This window comes from Danio rerio, chromosome 6 (assembly GCF_049306965.1).
Source record: "Danio rerio strain Tuebingen ecotype United States chromosome 6, GRCz12tu, whole genome shotgun sequence".
NCBI classification, from domain to species: domain Eukaryota; kingdom Metazoa; phylum Chordata; class Actinopteri; order Cypriniformes; family Danionidae; genus Danio; species Danio rerio.
This window is the reverse complement of record NC_133181.1, coordinates 2956804-2979053: the sequence shown is the minus strand read 5'-3', so window position 1 is coordinate 2979053 and position 22250 is coordinate 2956804. Positions and strand designations below refer to the sequence as shown.

The 22250-nt window shown below is 30.9% G+C and overlaps 1 protein-coding gene across 7 annotated transcripts in view; it reads right to left on the bottom strand.

The window, feature by feature from the left end:
• Positions 1–10760, bottom strand: part of pbx1b (pre-B-cell leukemia homeobox 1b) — a 127375-nt gene extending 116615 nt beyond the window's left edge. For 6 of the 7 annotated variants that reach the window (XR_012407412.1, XR_012407414.1, XR_012407413.1 and 3 more), the window contains exons 1-2: positions 10342–10760; positions 2623–2696 (exon numbers count right to left, since the gene is read on the bottom strand). Coding sequence is in view for 4 of the 7 variants with exons in the window: in XM_021476920.3 (XP_021332595.1) it covers positions 2623–2696; positions 10342–10529 (262 nt within the window). In the remaining 3 variants the exon portion in view is untranslated. The remainder of the gene's footprint in view (positions 1–2622; positions 2697–10341) is intronic. The other variant, NM_001083853.2, reaches the window with a different exon arrangement.
• Positions 10761–22250: the final 11490 nt, after the last annotated feature.

Genomic DNA, 22250 nt, shown 5'->3' with positions numbered 1-22250 from the left:
CATCATATTTATGACCACCAATAAAATTTCAAATACAAGACAATGCACAAATACAATATTTACTAATGGATTTTGTTAAATTTGGTCATTGCAATGATACACTTTGAGTGGTACAGCTAGTGTAAAAGTAGTCAAGATGATTGGTAACACTTTAATCTAAGTACCAGTGTTAACTAGTGGCTTATTAGAGTCTGCAAGAAATCTATTTGTTTACTTCTGTGAATGTGTGTACATTAATATTTATTCAGGTTTTAGATGCATCTCAGTAATATAATTTATATACTATAATAAATATAGTAATATAATTTATTTATATAATACATGTTCATATATTTTATATACAATACAGGTTGTAAAGTCATATTTTCTGTCTTTTAGCAGATATATTAAATGAGAGATTTTCTTTGTTTACCAAATAAGTGGATCTAATTCAATTTTAATTTGCATTATTCATTGCTTTTGCTAAATTTGGTGGATGCAATCCTAGAATTTCAAAGCTGAATGTAGCTGAATTTTATTATTGTTTTGCAAAAGTAAAAAAATAGTTTTGTGTAAAAGTATTAAAGATGATTGGTAACACTTTAACACCAATTATTATTTTTTTTATTAATTCTTAGTGTTTATATTAGTTTCGTGATTATATTAACACTGTTAATAATATTATGTTATATTATAATTTATATTCATTCATTCATTCATTTTCTTGTCGGCTTAGTCCCTTTATTAATCTAGGGTTGCTACAGCGGAATGAACCGCCAACTTATCCAGCAAGTTTTTTATGCAGCGGATGCCCTTCCAGCCGCAACCCATCTCTGGGAAACATCCACACACACTCATTCACACACACATTCACTATGAAAAATTTAGCCTACCCAATTCACCTGTACCGCATGTCTTTGGACTGTGGGGAAAACCGGAGCATCCGGAGGAAACCCACGGGAATGCAGGGAGAACATGCAAACTCCACACAGAAACGCCAACTTAGCCGAGGCTCGAACCAGCTACCCAGCGACCTTCTTGCTGTGAGGCGACAGCACTACTTACTGCGCCACTGCTTCGCCTATATAATATATAATATAATATAAATTTAATTATACAATTTTTTAAATTATTTAATGTTTTTTATAATTTTTTTGTTTAAATAAAATAAAAATAAAATAAATGTATCAATTTATTACTTCATTTTTATATTATTGAATTATTGAATCTTAATTATTGATATATATATATATATATATATATATATATATATATATATATATATATAATAATTCATTATTATTATTATTATTATTATTATTATTATTATTATTATTATTATTATTATTATTATTATTATTATATTAGGCTAATAATTTTGACATTAAAATGGTGTTTAAAAAATGTAAAACTCTTTTATTCTAGCCAAAATAAAACAAATAAGACTTATATATAAAAAATATTAACAGACATACTGTGAAAATTTCCTTGCTCTGTTAAACACCATTTGAGAAATCTTTTAAAAAGATTTAAAAAAAATTCAAACTAGACTTTAACAATATAATCTTTGATAATATCTAGACTTTTTTTACTCTGTATTAATCTAAGAGCCAATCACACAGCAAAAATGTGCAACAATGTGAATCTAAAAATGTGTTGACATTAAAGATGTACAGAACTTTTGGCCACCGAAAATGTATCGGCCAAAAATATGTAATGCCGTTCTCTAAATTTATGGCTTCAGTGATTGTTGGGGGTACTCTTTTAAATCTGGAAGCATTAACAACTTATATCAATATATATATTGTTATTGTTTAATATGGAAAATAATTATTGAGATTATGTTTTTGCCATATCGCCCAGCCCTATGAGAGACTTGCTTTGTTCACCAAACAAGTTTATCTAAGTAGATTTGCATTGTAAAAATGCACATTTTTTTTAAATGTACATTTTTGTTTTATTTTTTTTATTTTTTTATCTACTCTTAAAATCATTCAGCATAAATCTGAAGATTGTGTACAAACACACACACACACACACACACACACACACACACACACACATATATATATATATATATATATATATATATATATATATATATATATATATATATATATATATATATATATATAAAAATTCTGCAGATCCTGGCTTATCACCTGCATGTTATTAAGATATTTATATCTTATAAGGTTTTAGATATTAAGATTAGAAGTAGTTAAAATTAAATATTTATTAATAAGTAACTATAAAGCACAATGATAATATTCTGGATCTAATCTAACACCTAACTTCTTCTTTAATAGCTATTAAAATCGCTAGTTTACTGAGCTAAAAGTCACAGTTAATGCTTCATCAACAGCGGAAATTGTACCTTAAATCAAACACCAAAAAAAAAAAAAACAATCTCTTCACTTTGATCACAACAAACACACATCAAATGCACAGCAATGACGTAAAACAGCACAGCTCTGTTTTTCCAATTACACCCGTTGAATATTTACATTGCTGAATATGCATAATGCGAACAGCATTGACCAGACACAACATTAGAAATGCACAAGAAACATCCAGCCACTAAAGTAAATAAAGATCTCGCAAAGAATTCTCTCCTCTTTAAAAAGCATAAAGAGAACTTGCCTGTTTTTTCTTTGATTTCACACAGGACGTTGAAGAGTGCTGGCTTCATTCTGTGGCAGTTGAGCGCATGTTTTCTGAAACACAACACAGGGCCGCGGTGAGCGACTGAGCAGACCAACATTTCCTTCTGCCTGCTAAGAGTTATTTATCTGCCTGCTGCCTGAGCGCGGAGCAGTCGTGGAGAAATAAAAGCACTCACACTCAACATTACAGCCTCTGCTTAATGCTGCACAACATTTAGAAAACGCCATTAGTAACATCTACAATCATTTCAGAAATTATTAACAATAATGGATATTTTTGTGTATTTGCATGCAATGTGAAAAAGTAATGTCATTATTGAACATCTTTTCTTTCATTAAACTCATGCATATGCACAAACACTCTTGATTTAGTAATGCATTCACTATTTAGCTTTTAATAACAATCATAACACTGAAGCTGCCACAAAAGCATAAGTCATGAGTGTCTCTGTTTTTTTTTTTTTTTAATGCAATTTTAACATCATCTAAAAACTGATGTATACTTAATCTCTGGTTAAGATACAACATTGCGGTCTTTGCTTAACGCTTACTGTATGCATAACATTTATAAAACACAATTAGTAGCATCTACAATCATTTCAGAAAATAATAATGAATATTTTTGTATATTTGCATGTAAAAACGTCATTACTGAACATGTTTTGGAAAACCTTTACTTTTTACTAAACTCATGCATATGCAAAACACTCATGATTTACACTATTTAGCTTTTAATAACAATCATAACACTGCTTCTACAATCATTTTAGAAATTAGTAATGGATAATTTTGTATATTTGCATGTAATGTAAAAAGTAATGTCATTATTGAACATTTTGACTTTTTATTAAACTCATGCATATGCAAAAACACTAATAAATTAGTATGCATTCACTATTTAGCTTAACAATCATAACACTGCTTTTACAATCATTTCAGAAACTAATAATGGATAATTTTGTATATTTGCATGTAATGTAAAAAGTAATGTCATTATTAAACATCTTTACTTTTTATAAAACTCATGCACATGCAAAAACACTCATAAATTAGTAATGCATTCACTATTTAGCTTAACAATCATAACACTGCTTCTACAAATATTTCAGAAATTAATAATGGATATTTTTGTATATTTGCATGTAATGTAAAAAGTAATGTCTTTATTGAGCATCTTTATCGTTTTAGAAACAGTAAACTAAATGCTTTATAATAAACTCATGCATATGCAAAAACACTCATGATTTAGTAATGCACTCACTATTTAGCATTTATTAACAATGCATATACTGAAGCTGCTACAAAAGCAAAAGTCATTAGTGTCTTTTTAAAATTGCAATTTAAACATCATCTGAAAACTGATGAAGACTTTATTAGGAAAAATAATATCTGCTTGAGATACAACAATACAGTCTCTGCTTAATGTTTACTGTAAGCACAACATTTATAAAACTCCATTAGTAACATCTACAACCATTTTAGAAATTAATAATAATGGATATTTTTGTATATTTCCATGTAATGTAAAAAGTAACACTTAAAAAGTAATACTGTAGAACGTCATTACTGAACATATTAACTGTTTTGGAAACAGTAAAGAAACTAGATGCTTTATATTATTATTATTATTATTATTATTATTATTATTATTATTATTATTATTATTATTATTATTATTATTATTATTATTATTATTATTATTATTATTATTTTAAACATTTATTTGTGATTATTTTCTCAAGCTTTAACAAAACATTTTGTACATTTAAGGTAATAATTTTCCCCCGATTTTCGAACATTGCCGCAAAAATGAATTAGCAAACAACTAAAATTAAAATACAATTGCAACAGGAATAGATAAAAGTATAGCAAAATAAAAAATATTAATAATAATAGAAAATAATTAAATAAAAAGAATAAAATAATAATAATAGTAAATTAATTTAAAAAATAAATAAACTTTAAAAATAATTAAAATAAATAATTACCTACAGCACATGATAATACAAATCAATATTCTGTTATATTTATAGAGGTCTTTTACATAAATATCGAACTAAACCATATTGGTGATCACAGTTAAACCTGTTTGCACAGATTTATTTATATAAATCAGTTAAAGGAGAGAGTCTTCCTTTTTTTCAAAATGTGTGATCATAGGTTGCCATGTCTCATAAAATTTTTGGACAGGTCCCTTTATTAAATACTTAATTTTCTCTAATTTCAAATATAAAATCAGATCACACATCCACATTGAAACTTTAGGTGAAGCTGCAGATTTCCACTCAAGTAGTATTCTTCTTCTTGCTAACAAAGTAGCGAAGGCAAATACATTATTTTTTTTTGTTTGTTTGTCAACAATATATTGTGTTCTGGTACCCCAAAGATAGCTAACTCAACACTAGGTTTCATCTCTAAATTAAAGGCGTCATTTAATGTTTTAAATATTTGTGTCCAAAATAATAAACTCATACATATGCAAAAACACTCATGGTTTAATAATGCATTCACTATTTAGCTTTTAATAACAGTCATAACACTGAAGCTACAGTGCCACAAAAGCAGCCATGAGTGCCCATCAGTAACATCAACAACCATTTCAGAAGTTAATAACAATGGATATTTTTGTGTATTTGCATGTAATGTAAACAGTAATGATCACTATTGAACATCTTTAGCGTTTTGGAAACAGTAAAGAAACCAAATGCTTTATATTAAACTCATGCATATGCAAAAACACTCATTATTTAGTAATGTATTCACTATTTAGCTTTTAATAACAATAACACACTGCATCTACAATCATTTCAGAAATGAATAATAATAGATATTTTTGTGTATTTGCATGTATTGTAAAAAGTAGTATCATTATTGAACATCTTTACTTTTATTAAACTCATGCATACGCAAAAACACTCATGATTTAGTGATGCACTCACTATTTAGCTTTTAATAACACTGAAGCTACCATGAAAGCAGTCATACATGTGTATTAGTAACATCTACAACCATTTCAGAAATTAATAATAATGGATATTTTTGTATATTTGCATGTAATGTAAACAGTAATATCATTATTGAACATCTTTATCGTTTTGGAAACAGTAAAGAAACTAAATGCTTTATATTAAACTCATGCATATGCAAAAACACTCATTATTTAGTAATGCATTCAATATTTAGCTTTTAATAACCATCATAACACACTGAATCTACAATCATTTCAGAAATTAATATTGATGCATATTTTTGTGGATTTGCATGTATTGTAAACTGTAATGTCTTATGTAATGTAACTGTCTTAGAAACAGTGGAAAAATGAAATGCTTTACATTAAACTCATGCATATGCAAAAACATTTATGATTTAGTGATGCACTCACTATCTAGCTTTTAATACCAATCATAACACTGAAGCTTCCTCGAAAGCAGTCATACATATCTATTAGTAACATCTACAATCATTTCAGGAATTAAAAATGGATGTTTTTGTGTATTTGCATCTAATGTAAAAAGTAATACTGCAGAATGTCATTACTGAACACCTTTAATGTTTTGGAAACAGCAAAAAAAAAAAAAAAGCTTTATATTAAACGTTCAATATTTATTTATTCACTCCTTTATTTATGTATTTATTTATTTATGTATTTATTTATTTATTTATTTATTTATTTATTTATTTATTTATTTATTTATTTATTTATTCACTCCTTTTTGTTTATTTATTTATTTATTTGTTTATTCATGCATTTATTTTTTTATTTTTTTATTTATCTATTTATTTATTTATTCACTCTATTTTATTTATTTTTCATTTTTTATTCCCTCCATTTATTTATTTATTTATTTATTTATTTATTTATTCACTCCTTTTTATTTATTTATTCACTCCTTTTTATTTATTTATTTATTTATTTATTTATTTATTAACCACTTTAGTTAATTATTTAATTATTTATTCATTCCCTCCTTCATTTATTTATCTATTTATTTATTTATTTATTTATTTATTCACTCCTTTTTATTTATTTATTTATTTATTTACTCCTTTATTCATTTATTAATTAATTTATTCACTCTTTTTTATTTATTTATTTATTTATCCACTCTTTATTTATTAATAAAAACGTGATTTAATATTGCATGCTGTAATTAATTACAGCAATTATAACACTGCATGCTAAAGCTAATAAGTATCTTTTTAAATTGCAATTCATACATCTGAAGAAAATCTGAATAAATAATATTATCATCAGTGTATACTTCATTACAATAAATAATATTAGGCAGAAATACAACTATAAAACATAAAGATATTAAAAATAGTGCATAATGAAGTGATTACCAATGCATATTACCAATCAAAAATTGAGTTTGGATAAATTTACAGTAAATTTCCTTAATTATCTAATAATTTTTGACATAAATAAAAAAATCAATCATTTTGACCTATGCAATGAGTTTTTCTGGCTATTCACAACATAACAATCTAATTTTGTGGTTCTGGCTCACATATATAAAATAACATCGCGATTTTATTTGATCGTGATGAATTAAGAGCCTCTGCATTCATCCTAAAGGGACACACGATCAGATGTGTGATAGATACGAGTCTCTGCGCTGTCTGTCAAAGTCTATCTTGGCATCTGTTCGTTTCTATTGACAAAAAATGAGCACTGCGTGTCAGAAAAATACACTGATGTCTGTCACTACACACCACATGTGTTTGGACACACTGACAACAGCGATTGTGTTATCAGTCCATTTCTGGATGCCTACTTATGTCAATAACTCCTGATCTGCGTCTAAACATCTGCTAATGTCAATTATTATAAAGATGTCAAGCATTTAAACCGTGCGCCATCACGATGGTGACCTTTTTCTGCTGTAATGTCCCGGTTAGGGGCTGCATTTTTTGCTTTTACTGAGCTCATATGTGAGAAATAGATTCAATGCAAAAAAGCTTTAGGTGTTTAAGGTTGTATTTAATTATTGCATGGAATTTATCACAAATAAATAAGATGATGAGAATTAAATTAGGTTAATCAGACATTTATCTATATTTATTTAGCTTAGTGTGTGTGTGACTAATAAAATAATACATTTACACACATGCATGCATGCATATTGATTGCTTTAATTTTGAAATGTTTTATATTTTAAGAAGTCAATAAGTATGAATGTGTATGTCATATGTTAATTGTTTTATTTTTTTATGCACACAATAAGCTTAATAAATTTAGATAAAATATCTTTTTGTCATCACCTCGTTTTATGTCAAATTTGGGGGCATTTCATGCAATAATTAAGTTACAAAATGAAACTCTTAAAGCTTTTTGCACATTTATGTAAACTAGAAGCATTATACATGTCTAGTAATTTACATTTATACATAATTGAAACTACTTCTAACTCATTCATATAAAATGTGCACTGTATATACACTGAACAAAAATGATTGAATGGATTTACTAAATGTTTTAAGGTTAGTGGTTGCAAACTATTTATAAAAGTTGCACATTACTACATTTAATATTTAATATTCAGCTCATATAAATTGTTTGCAACCACTTACCTTTAAAATAAATACATTATATAAACGTGCTAGTAGATATTTTTCTACTCTATTTAATGCACTTTTTAAAATGATTACTGTCTGTTGAATATGCATAGCATTTCGAACTATATTACAATATTAAATATGCATTAATTATCATTTTAAATATTTGTCTACTCTATATATGTTTTTAGATTATTATTGTTTGTTAAAAGTGCGTTGTATTTTAAACTACTACTAACCAATTCATAATAAATAGGCATTATATCAATCTGCTATTAAATATTTGTCTACTCTACTCTATATACTGCAGGTTTTAAAATGATCATAGTCTGTTAATAATGCATTGTATTTCAAAGTAAGTTGCTTATATTGCATATGCATGAAATGTCCTATTAGATTTATTTCTTCTTTATGTATGCTTTAAAATTATTATTATTGTTGGTTAAAGGTGTATTTTATTTCAGTCTACTAACTCGTCCATATTAAATCTGCATTATATTAAATGTGCTATTAGATATTTGTCTACGCTACTGTACATACTGCAGGTTTTAAAATGATCATTGTCTGTTAATAATGCATTGTATTTCAAAGGTAACTTGCTCATATTATACATGCATTAAATGTCCTATTAGATATATTTCTACTCTCTATATGTTTTAAAATGTTTATTATTGTTTATTAAAAGTGCATTGCATCTCAAACTACTACTAACTCGTCCATTTTAAATCTGCATTATATCAAATGTGCTATTAGTTATTTTTCTACTGTACATACTGCAGGTTTTAAAATGATCATTGTCTGTTAATAATGCATTGTATTTCAAAGGTAACTTGCTCATATTATACATGCATTAAATGTCCCGTTAGATATATTTCTACTCTCTATATGTTTTAAAATGTTTATTATTGTTTGTTAAAAGTGCATTGCATCTCAAACTACTACTAACTCGTCCATTTTAAATCTGCATTGTATTAAATGTGCTATTAGTTATTTTTCTACTGTATATACTGCAGGTTTTTAAATTATTATTGACTGTTAATAATGCATTGCATTTCAAAAGTAACTTGTTCATATTACATGCATTTAATGTCCTTTTAGATACATTTCTACTCTCTATATGCTTTAAAATGTTTATTATGGTTTGTTAAAAGTGCATTGCATCTTAAACTACGACTAACTCGTTCATATTAAATATGCATTATATTAAACGTGCAATTAGATATTTGTCTACTCCATATACTGCACATTACGTTATTTAAAGTGCTTTGTATTTCAAACTACCACTCTGTGCTATTATATAATCTTTATATTTTAAAACGATGACTATTGTTGTTTGTTAAAAGTGCATTGTATTTCAAACTACTAACTCGTTCATATTAAATGTGCATATTGTTAACTGTGTTATTAGTTTATTTTCTACTCTATATACTGTATTTATTATGGTTTATTAAAAGTGCACTGCATCTCAAACTACTTTTAAGTCATTCAAATAAAATATACATTATATTAAATGTGCTATTAGATATGTTTCTGCTCTATTTACTGCACATTTTAAAATTATTACTGTCTGTTTAGAGTACATTGGATTAAAAACTACAACAAACTCGTTCATATAAAATATGCATTATATTAAATTTGCTATTAGACATTTTTTAAATTATATATGTTTAAAAGTATTATTATTTTTGTATGTTGGAAGTGCATTGCATTTCTAATTACTACCACAAGCTGGTCCATATTAAACATGCATTAAATGTCCTATTAGATGTTTGTCTACTCTATATATGTTTTAAAATTATTATTATTGTCTGTTAAAAGTGCATTGTATTTCAAAGTAACTCGTTCATAATATATATGCATTATATAAATGTGCTATTAGGTATTTGCGTACTCTATATATGTTTTAAAATGATTATTATTGTTGTTTGTTAAAAGTGCATTGCATTTCAAACCATTACTACTAACTCGTTTAAATCAAATATGCATTAAATGTCCTATTAGATCATTTGTCTACTCTAATTGTGTTTTAAAATGATTATGGTCTGTTAAAAGTGCATTGCTTTTGAAAGAGCAGTCGATCAAATGTCAATGAGGATGAAAGTCAGTGTATTTTGTAATATGCTGATTGACAGCTCACCTGGCCTGCGCCTCGTCCAGACTCTGGTCAGTGATGGTCATGATCTGTTGTAAAATGTCTCCAATGTCCTGCTTTCTTCCGTCCCCGTCGGCGGCTCCGGTGTTGTCCGGTATGTGCGGAGCCAGGCCCGGGTGTCCGCTCATCCCCACGGCCGCATGTGCGTGCATCAGGCGCGGCTGCTCGTCCATGTCGGCCCGCTCTGGTGCTCCGTACTCTGCTGTCCAGCTGCGGCGGAGATTCCTCAGCTCCTCTGTGTATGTGTGTGTGTGTGTGTATGAAGTCCTGTGAGCGCAGAGTGAGAATGAGTGCTAGACAGAGTGAGTGTATGTGTGTGTGTGTGTGTGTGCGGTGTGTGTTATTAATGAACGCAGCGCTTCATACACTCGCGCGTTATTTCACTCTTTCATCCCGCTGCTTTTGTTACACTGTAGCGCTCGCAGAGACTCTGCGATGCACAGACCCCGCCTACGCGCTCTGATTGGACGTATGAAGCGTGTAGCCCCGCCCCCCGCGCGTGTCTTTCAGTGCACGTCAATCATTGCGCAGGGAAGATGAAACGCATGTTTGTCAGGCGCACATGTGCTTTTTTGTTCATTCCTCGGACGGAGAAATACAGCTCTGTGATAATAACTAATGAAATATGTAACCAAAGAGTGACCAAATGCAAAGGCAAATAATATTTTAAAAGGTAATATTATATATAAAAATGTAATTATATAATTAATAAGCAACCTTATTAACTTGCTAATTACAATAAAAGAATAATGATAATAATGATAATAATAATAATAATAATAATAATAATAATAATAATGATAGTGACAGTAATAAAAAAGGCCTAATAATAATAAGAAATTATTCTGAATCTAAATTACTATTATAATTAATAATAATTATATATTGACTTAATGGTATTAATATATTTATAAAATACTAATGTATAATAATAATAATAATAATAATAATAATAATAATAATAATAATAATAATAATGATAATAATAATAATAATAATAATAATAATAATAATAATAATAATAATAATGATAATAATAATAATAATATATTGACCTAAATGTATTACTATATTTATGAAGTAGTCATTTATAATAATAATATTGATATTTAAATCTAAATTATTATTATTATTATTATTATTATTATTATTATTATTATTAAGATTATATTGACTTGTATCAATATATTTATAAAGTAGTAAATAATAATAATAATAATAATAATAATAATAATAATAATAATAATAATAATAAATTTAGTTAATTGAATACCTATATTTTTAAAGAAGTAATTTATAATTATTTTAAAAAGAATTTCCTCTACTTCTTCGTCGTCTTCTTCTTCTTATTATTATTATTATTATTATTATTATTATTATTATTATTATTATTAAGAATACATAGACTTAATTTTATTAATATATTTATAAAGTAGTAATTTATAATAATAATAATAGTGACAGTAATAAAAAAGGCATAATATTAAAAATACATTTTTCTAAATATAAATTACTATTATAATTGTTAATAATAATATATTGACTTAATTGTATTAATAAATTTATAAAGTAGTAATTTATAATAATAATAATAATAATAATGATAATAATAATAATAATAATAATAATAATAATAATGATAATAATAATAATAATAATAATAATAATAACAATTATAATATAAATTATTTAAAATCTAAATTCTTCTTATTATTATTCCTATTACTAATATTATTATTATTATTAAGATTATATTGACTTAATTGTATCAATATATTTATATAGTAATTTATAATATTAATACTACTAATATATTGACTCAAATGTTTTAATATATTTATAAAGTAGTAATTTATAATAAAAATAATAAACAATTATTTTAAATCTAAGATTTAATTCTTCTTCTTCTTCTTCTTCTTCTTCTTCTTCTTATTATTATTATTATTATTATTATTATTATTATTATTATTAAGAATATATTGACCTAATTGTAGTATTATATTTATAAAGTATCAATTTATAATAATAGCTATATAAAACTACTCTAAATCTAAATTTTATTATTATTAATAATAATAATAATAAGAAGAAGAAGATTAAGAATAAGAAAATATAGACTTAATTTTAGTAATATATTTATAAAGTAGTAGTTTAAAGTAATAATAATAATAATAATAATAATAATAATATAAACCTGTTCTAAAAATCTAAAATCTTATTTTTATACATTACTTCTTCATCAGTATATTAATACAATAAAGTCATTATATTATTATATGTACACCAATTAATATTATAAAAAATGTTGTAATTAATTTAGTTTTTGTTATTTAAATTGATCTTAAACCCAAACAAATAAATTAATATTATAATACAATACTATATAAACAAATAGCGTAAAATGTTCATTTGTGTAATGCATTGATGCATCATTTTTTTTACTAATATTTGATAATTAAAAAATACAAATATTGATTGTTAGCTCAGATCTACTAAATATTTCTGACACATTTTTACTGTTTATTTAGAAAAAAAATCTTTGTCATTATTCAGTAATGCATAAATTATTAATTTTAAATGTAAACATTATCCAACATTAATTAATACCGAGCAACAGACTTAGAAAAATAGATAAAGCATATGTAAAATGTATAAGCTCCAATAAACATTAACAACGGCTGTTTTATGCAGCATTGTGGTAAAGTATTTTTGTAAAATAATATAACATATTGGTTATTATTATTATTATTATTATTATAAAAACAATAATAATAATACATCCTATATAATGGATGCTTTAATAAAACAATTTTGATAATAAACTGGAAAAATATTATTAATGATAATATATTTATTATAATTATGTTTTATTATTGTCATTAATAATATTCATTATTATTATTATTATTATTATTATTAATCATAACATTAATAATAATACGTCCTTTATAATGGATGATTTAATAAAACAAATATAATAATAATAACAACAACAATAATAATAATAATAATAATAATAATAATAATAATAATAAATAACAATATAACTATTTATTTTATTGTCTTATTACTTGTATTATTAATAATATTTTTAGTTTTAATATTACTATCATATGCATTTTTTATTCAGTCATCCACGATGTAGGATCCCATTTGAAGCTGTAAGAACAGAACAGTGAAGACGGTGGATCATACTGCAACATGAGCTAAATCATGGAGTCTGACATTCAGGGTCTGTCTCACTTTCCCCTTTGACCAGTGATGGACCTCTATTTTCTCTCCAGGATCTCATTTTCCAGCCCCTCTGCCAAGGAACATATATATTTCACAGAGGTGTAAAACTCGCAATCAAAACAATCGACCTTGTCCGTCATCCATTTCAGTTATTACCCAGTTAATGTGCTTAATACAGGATTAACGAGGAATGATTTTGCACCTCTCGCTTCCATTGAGGAAATTCCACCAGATAATGTTCAATCTTTACATTTTTCTCATTGATTCTGTGCTGTTTATCTTATTATTAATGTTTAAACAACATCTTTAGGAGCTTTTTGTACTGAAGAAATAAAAAAACAAACATAGAAAATTTGAAAAGAAATATTAATAATAATAATAATAATAATAATAATAATAATAATAATGATAATACTACTAATAATAATAATAATACAATCATTCATTCACTTTCCTTCAATATCCTTCCAGCTGCAACCTATTACTGGGAAACATCCATACACTCTCACATTCACACACAGTTATACACTACAGTTAATTCATCTCCAGCACATGTGTTTGGACTGTGGGGCCGAAGCAACAGGAGGAAACCCACACGAACATGGGGAGAACACAGAAATGCCAACTGGCCCAGTCAAGACTCAAACCAGCTTCCTTCTTGCTGTGAAGTGACAGCGCTACCCACTGCGCCACCATGCCACCTTTATGAATAATAATAACAACAACAACAACAACAAAAACAAGAACAACAGTAAAAATAAAAATAGTAACAACAATAAAAACAACAACAACAACAACAACAAAAATAATAATAATAAGAAGAAGAATAATGAGAAGAATAATAATAAGAAGAAGAAGAAGAAGAAGAACAACAACAACACTAATCATAATAATACCAACAACAGTAACAATAGTAACACCAACAACAATAATAATAATAATAATAATAACATCAAAAACAACAGCAACAACAGCAACAACAATAGCAATATTAATAAAAACAATAACAACAATAATAACAACAACAAAAATAATAATAGTAACAACAACAACAACAAAAATTGTAACATTAACAACAACAACAGTAACAGAAACAATAAGAACAACAACAACAACAACAGTAATAATAGTAACAATAGTAACAACAACAATAATAATAATAACAATAATAATAATAACAACAACAACAATAATAATAGTAACAATAATACCAACAACAACAACAACAACAACAACAAGAGCAATAATAATAACAACAATAACAACAACAATAATAACAACAACAAAAATAATATTAGTAACAACAACAACAATAATAGTAACATTAACAACAGCAACAGTAACAGAAACAATAACAACAACAACAACAACAGAAATGACAACAGTAATAATAATAGTAACAACAACAACAACAATAATAGTAACATTAACAACAACAACAGTAACAGAAACAATAACAACAACAACAACAACAACAACAGAAATGACAACAGTAATAATAATAGTAACAACAACAACAACAATAATAGTAACATTAACAACAACAGTAACAGAAACAATAACAACAACAACAACAGAAATGACAACAGTAATAATAATAATAACAACAACAATAATAATAGTAACAATAATACCAACAACACCAATAATAATAATAACACTATTAACAACAACAACAACAACAACAGTAATAATAGTAACAATAGTAACAATAACAACAACAACAATAACAACAACAATAATAACAACAACATAAATAATAATAATAACAACAACAACAACAATAACAACAACAATAATAACAACAACATAAATAATAATAGTAACAACAACAATAATAGTAACATTAACAACAACAACAGTAACAGAAACAATAACAACAACAACAACAGAAATGACAACAGTAATAATAATAGTAACAACAACAACAGTAATAACAACAACAATCACAACAGCAATAATAATAATAATAATAATAATAATAATAATAAAAATGCTAATAATAATCCTAATAATAATAATGCTAATAATAATAATAATAATATTAATAATAATGCTAATAATAATAATAATAATATTAATAATAATGCTAATAATAATAATGCTTATAATAATAATAATAATAATAATAATAATAACAATAAAACAATAACAACAACAACAATAATAATAAAATACAAAAACAAACAAACAATCACACAAACACATAAATAAAAGCATGGACATTCACATATCTATGTATCTCTAGCAGGTGATACAAGATTGAAGTTATATTGATTCTGTAAGTGATTTTGACAGTAGAGCATAGAAAGCAATTGGTGTTTATTTGTTGCAGTGTCGAGTGTACGGCTGTGTTTTAACACTGTGTGTTTTTCAGGTATGTTGGAGCAGCACGCTTGACTGTGTTTTCTGGGGTTTTTCTAATGTAAGCCGGTGACCCATGGTGCGCAGCCAAGCAGCAGGGCCTCAGTGTGTGTGACCAGGCTGAAAAGTGCCTTCCAGGTCTGAAGCATCCACTCCAGTGCTCCTGCCACAGGGAAAGACACACACACACACACACACACACACACACACACACACACACACACACACACACATACACACACACATACACACACACTCACCCTCTCTCATACACAGACACACTCACAAAAACACACACACTTACACACTCTCTCATGGACACACTCACACAAACACACACTTGTATACACACGTACTGTATACAGTACACATACAAACACAGACACACTTTCTCTCTCACATATGCACACACACACACACACACACACACACACACATACACACACAATCATGCACACTCACTTGATCTCTCACACTCACCCACACACATTTACACTCTCACTCACACATTCACAAACACATACTTTCTCTTTCTCTCTTTCACACACACACACACACACACACACACACACACACACACACACACACACACACACACACACACACACACACACACACACTTACTCCAGCAGTGTGTATGGAAGAGAGCTGTCTGCTGAACTCGAGCGTGAGCATCCAGCAGTCCCCTAGCACAAATAAACGGCGGGCTCCTCAGGCCGGTTCTCCCTCTCCCACACCACGCTCTGACCCTCGGCTAATGCTGGGATTTCTGGGAATGAATGTAGAAGGAGTGTGGGGACAGACAGACAGACAGACAGACAGACAGACGGACAGACAGACATACTGACAGACAGACAGACAGACAGACGGACGGACGGACGGACGGACGGACGGACGGATAGACAGACAGACAGACAGACAGACAGACAGACAGACGGACGGACGGACGGACGGACGGACGGACAGACAGACAGACAAACAGACGGACAGACAGACATACTGACAGACAGACAGACAGACAGACAGACAGACAGACAGACGGACGGACGGACGGACGGACGGACGGACGGACGGACGGACGGATAGACAGACAGACAGACAGACAGACAGACAGACAGACGGACAGACAGACAGACAGACAGAAAGACAGACGGACAAATAGACAGATGGAAGGACGGACGGATAGACAGACAGACAGACATACCGACAGACAGACAGACAGACAGACAGACGAACAGACAGACAGACAGATGGACGGACGGACGGATAGACAGACAGACAGACATACCGACAAATAGACGGACAGAAGAACAGACAGACAGACAGACAGACAGACAGACAGACAGACAGACAGACAGACAAACAGACGGACAAACAGACGGATGGACAAACCGACCGCCAGACAGACCGACAGACAGACAGACAGACAGACGGACAAACAGACAGACAGACAGACAGACAGACAGACAGACAGACAGACAGACGGAAAGACAGACAGACAGACATACTGACAGACGGACAGACAGACGGACAAACAGACAGATGGACGAACGGACGGACGGACGGACGGATAGACAGACAGACAGACATACCGACAGACAGACCGACAGACAGACATACGGACAGACAGACAGACAGACAGACAGACAAACAGACCGACAGACAGACAGACAGACAGACAGACAGACAGACAGACAGACAGACAGACAGACGGAAAAACAGACGGACAAACAGACGGATGGACAAACCGACCGCGAGACAGACCGCCAGACAGACCGACAGACAGACAGACGGACAGACAGACAGACAGACAGACAGACAGACAGACGGACAAACATACCGACAGACAGACAGACATACCGACAGACGGACAGACATACTGACGGACAAACAGACAGATGGACGAACGGATGGACGGATAGACAGACAGACAGACGGACGGACAGACAGACAGACAGACAGACAGACAGACAGACAGACAAACAGACCGACAGACAGACAGACAGACCGACAGACAGACAGACAGACAGACAGACAGACCGACAGACAGACAGACAGACAGACAGACAGACAGACAGACTTTGGCCCCTGCCTCTTTTGCTCTGTTCTGAATTGGTAAAAGGACAGTTCTGTAACTGGCAATGGCAACTCTGTAGTGCGCATCTCACCATCTGCCAATCCCTGAGAGATCCTTTGTGAAGAAGGAGAGACCGTCACACTGTCCAAACATCTGTCCTGACCGCACACACACACACACACACACACACAAACACACATACACACACACACATACACACACACACACACACTTCATGGAGCATCGATAAATATGAGTTAAATGAGGTAAATATGGCGCCACGGTTAGTTTCTTCAATTCCCATATAGCGCATGTGTTTAGACTGTGGGGGACACCAGAGCACCGAGAGGTAACCCACACCAACACGGGGAGAACATGCAAACTCCAGACAGAAATGTCCACTGACCAAGGCTCGAACCAGCGACCTTTCTGCTGTGAGGCCACAGTGCTAACCACTGAGCCACCGTGAGGCCACTATCTGTATTTATTTATATTCTAAATTTTTTATCTAATACATATTATATGTATTTTATATTTATTTGTATATTAACTTTTTTGAATGCCATAAATCCTGATTAAATGACATTTATATACATTATTTATTTTCTAATATTACAAAAAGAGTTAGTATCCAGTTTGAAAACACTGAACTATTTCATTCTTGTAAAATTGCGTCTCACAACAAGAATATGTGCAACTGTGTTAATTGCAGCCACTCATATGTTCCTCATTGTTTATGGTACTGGATAACATTGCCACCCTAACGCGATTCCATGTCATACATTCACAGCTATTAAAAGTAACAGAGTCCATTTCAGACCACAATGTCAAATGCAACACCACAGTGGAGGAAGAAGCATTTCTCATCTGACTTACTTATGGAAAAGCACTCCATCATAACATCTTTCATATAGTCAAAATGACAATTCTTTCATTTATTCCATAACTTAAGACCTGTGTTTTCATGTTATAAAAGATGTTTTAAGTACTGGGAAACATCTATACACTCTCACAAGAATGCAGACACTACGGCCAATGCAATTTATTCAATTCCCCAATAGCGCATGTGTTTGGACTGTGTGGGAAACCGGAGCACACAGAGGAAAATACGGTGTGTATGGGTGTTTTCCAGTGTTGGGTTGCAGCTGGAAGGGCATCCGCTGTGTAAAACATATGTTGGATAAGTTGGCGGTTCATTCCACTGTGGCAACAACCCCTGATGAATAAACCAAGCAGGCACACAACATGACGTTAATATTAGGTTAGATTTTGGTTGTGAAGTCAGGTGACCAAACTTCTATGTCTAGCCAGCGTCTAAGGACAACATTATTTTGATGTCCAATAACAACGTCAAATTAAACTGATATTTGGTTGATGTGAGATTGTGTTAAGAAATGTGACAAAAATCTAACGTCTGATAGACGTCATGATGATAACGTCCACACAACGTCAAGGTGTAACATGAATAGATGTTGATAATTGGTTGATTTTAGGTTGATTTTAGGTTGGATGTTGAGTTGGGTTTTAACATCAACCAGATTTTCTTTTCCAACCAAAATCCAACGTCTGATAGATGTTATAGTGATAACGTCCACACAACGTCAAGGTGTAACATGAATAGACGTTGATAATTGGTTGATTTTAGGTTGATTTTAGGTTGGATGTTGAGTTGGGTTTTAACGTCAACCAGATTTTCTTTTCCAACCAAAATCCAACGTCTGATAGATGTTATAGTGATAACGTCCACACAACGTCAAGGTGTAACATGATTAGAAGTTGATATTTAGTTGATTTTAGGTTAAACGTTGACGTCAGCCTGACATTTGGTTCTGACGTCAACCCAATTTTCATTTCCAAACAAAATCCAACGTCTGATAGATGTCATAATGATAACGTCCACACAACGTCAAGGTGTATCATGATTAGACGTTGATAATTGGTTGATTTTAGGTTAGACGTTGACATCAGCCTGACAATGGGTTCTAACGTCAACCCAATTTTCATTTCCAAACAAAATCCAACGTCTGATAGATGTCATAATGATAACGTCCACACAACGTCAAGGTGTATCATGATTAGACGTTGATATTTGGTTGATTTTTGGTTGGACGTTGACGTCGGCCTATAACATTGGGTTCTAAAGTCAACCCAATTTTAATTTACAAACAAAATCCAATGTCTGATAGACGTCATAATGATAACGTCCACACAAAGTCAAGGTGTAACATAATTAAACATTGATATTTGGTTGATTTTAGGTTGATTTTAGGTTGGACATTGACGTCGGCCTGACGTTGGGTTCTAACGTCAACACGATTTTAATTTACAACCAAAATCCAATGTCTGATAGATGTCATAATGATAACGTCCACACAACGTTAAGGTGTATCATCATTAGACGTTGATATTTGGTTGATTTTAGGTTGATTTTAGGTTAGACGTTGACGTCGGCCTGACGTTGGGTTTTAACGTGAACACGATTTTCATTTCAAAACAAAATCAAACGTCCCCATGACATTGGGGTCTGTTAGGGTACAACGTCACTATGACGTCATGCCAAAGGAAAATGAGATTAAATGAACGTGTATGGATAACTTTGAGAGAACCTTGCCGGGAGTCTTCAGCGTATTCGAATAATACTGCCATAAATAAGATATCTTAATTTACAGTTTTAATACGGTAAAAAGAACCTCCAGGAATGACTATTGACGTACGACTTACGCCAGCATCAAGGCTTTGCAGCTGCATATCAATAACGACATGAATTAATGCCAACCGTAGATCATATTCCTCATCAATGAAAGAGCTTTACAGTAATCACTTAAAGCAGCGCAGTGTGTGTGCAGCTTCACACTAACACACATGCCGTTACGCTTTTAGGTGTGTGTGTGTGTGTGTGTGTGTGTGTGTGTGTGTGTGTGTGCATATGTACATTAGTGCACTAGTACAAATGTGTCTCTGTGTTTTTTGTTTGTGTGTATGCATGGATGTGTGTCTGTGTATGTGTGTGCATCCATATAGGTGTTTATGTGTCTATGTGACTGTACTTGCATGTTTGTCAGTGTGATATGGTGTGTGTTTGTGTGTGTGTGTGTGTGTGTGTGTGTGTGTGTGTGTGTGTGTGTGTGTGTGTGTGTGTGTGTGTGTGTGTGTGAGTGTGTGTGTCAGCATGTGTTTCCAAGAGGGTGTATGAGTGTGATTGTGTGGTCATGTGTGTCCGTGTATATGTGTGTGTGTATGTGTATGTTTGTGTCAACCTGTGTGTAATATGTGTCTGTGCATTTGAGCATGTGTGTATTTGTGTGTGCATGTGTAAGTATGTGTGTTTACGAGAGTGTGTATGGGTGTAAGTGCATTTGTTTGCATGTGTGTCTGTGTATATGTATGTATGTGTGTGTGTGTGTGTGTGTGTGTGTGTGTGTGTGTGTGTGTGTGTGTGTGTGTGTGTGTCAGTTTGTATATGTGTTTGTGCATGCTTGTGCAAGCATGTTTGTGTTTGCAAGAGTGTGTATCAGTCTATGTGTGTGTGTGCATGTGTGTCCATGTTTGTGGGTGTGACTTTGTATGTAAGTGTATGTGTGTACAGTATGTGTGTGAGTGAGTGTGTATATGTGTGTCTATGTATGCATGTATGTGTGTTTCTGTGTATGTCTGTATATGTAGGTCTATGTGTGCGTGTGTCTGCGCATGCTTGCTTGTGTCTGTATGTGCGTATTTGTCTGTATGCAAGTATCTATATGTGTGTGTATTTCTGCATGTGTGTGTGTGTGTTGGTCTGTGTGTATGCGCATAAGTATGCCTGTGTGTGTGTATGTCTATATGTACTGTATATATGTGTGTGTGTGTGTGTGTGTGTGTGTGTGTGTGTGTGTGTGTGTGTGTGTGTGTGGGTGGTCATGAGTGGATTGGAGCTGACAGCGCTGCAGTTGTGCAGTGTATCTCTGAATCTCTGTGGTGTCGTTCTCTCTCTCGTCTCTGCCACAGGTCATCCCTCACTCTCTCTCTCTCTGTCTCTCTCTCTCTCTCTGTCTCTCTCTCTCTCTCTCTCTCTCTCTCTCTCTCTCTCTCTCTCTCTCTCTCTGACAGTAGTGAGTTTGCTCAAATCACTGGCTTTCTGTGAACTTGCAGATGAGTCACTGGTCCCACATCTTTAAACCTGATAGACACTCATTACCTAGAAGTCTGCTCTCACTCCTGACTATAACCACTGACAATGAGC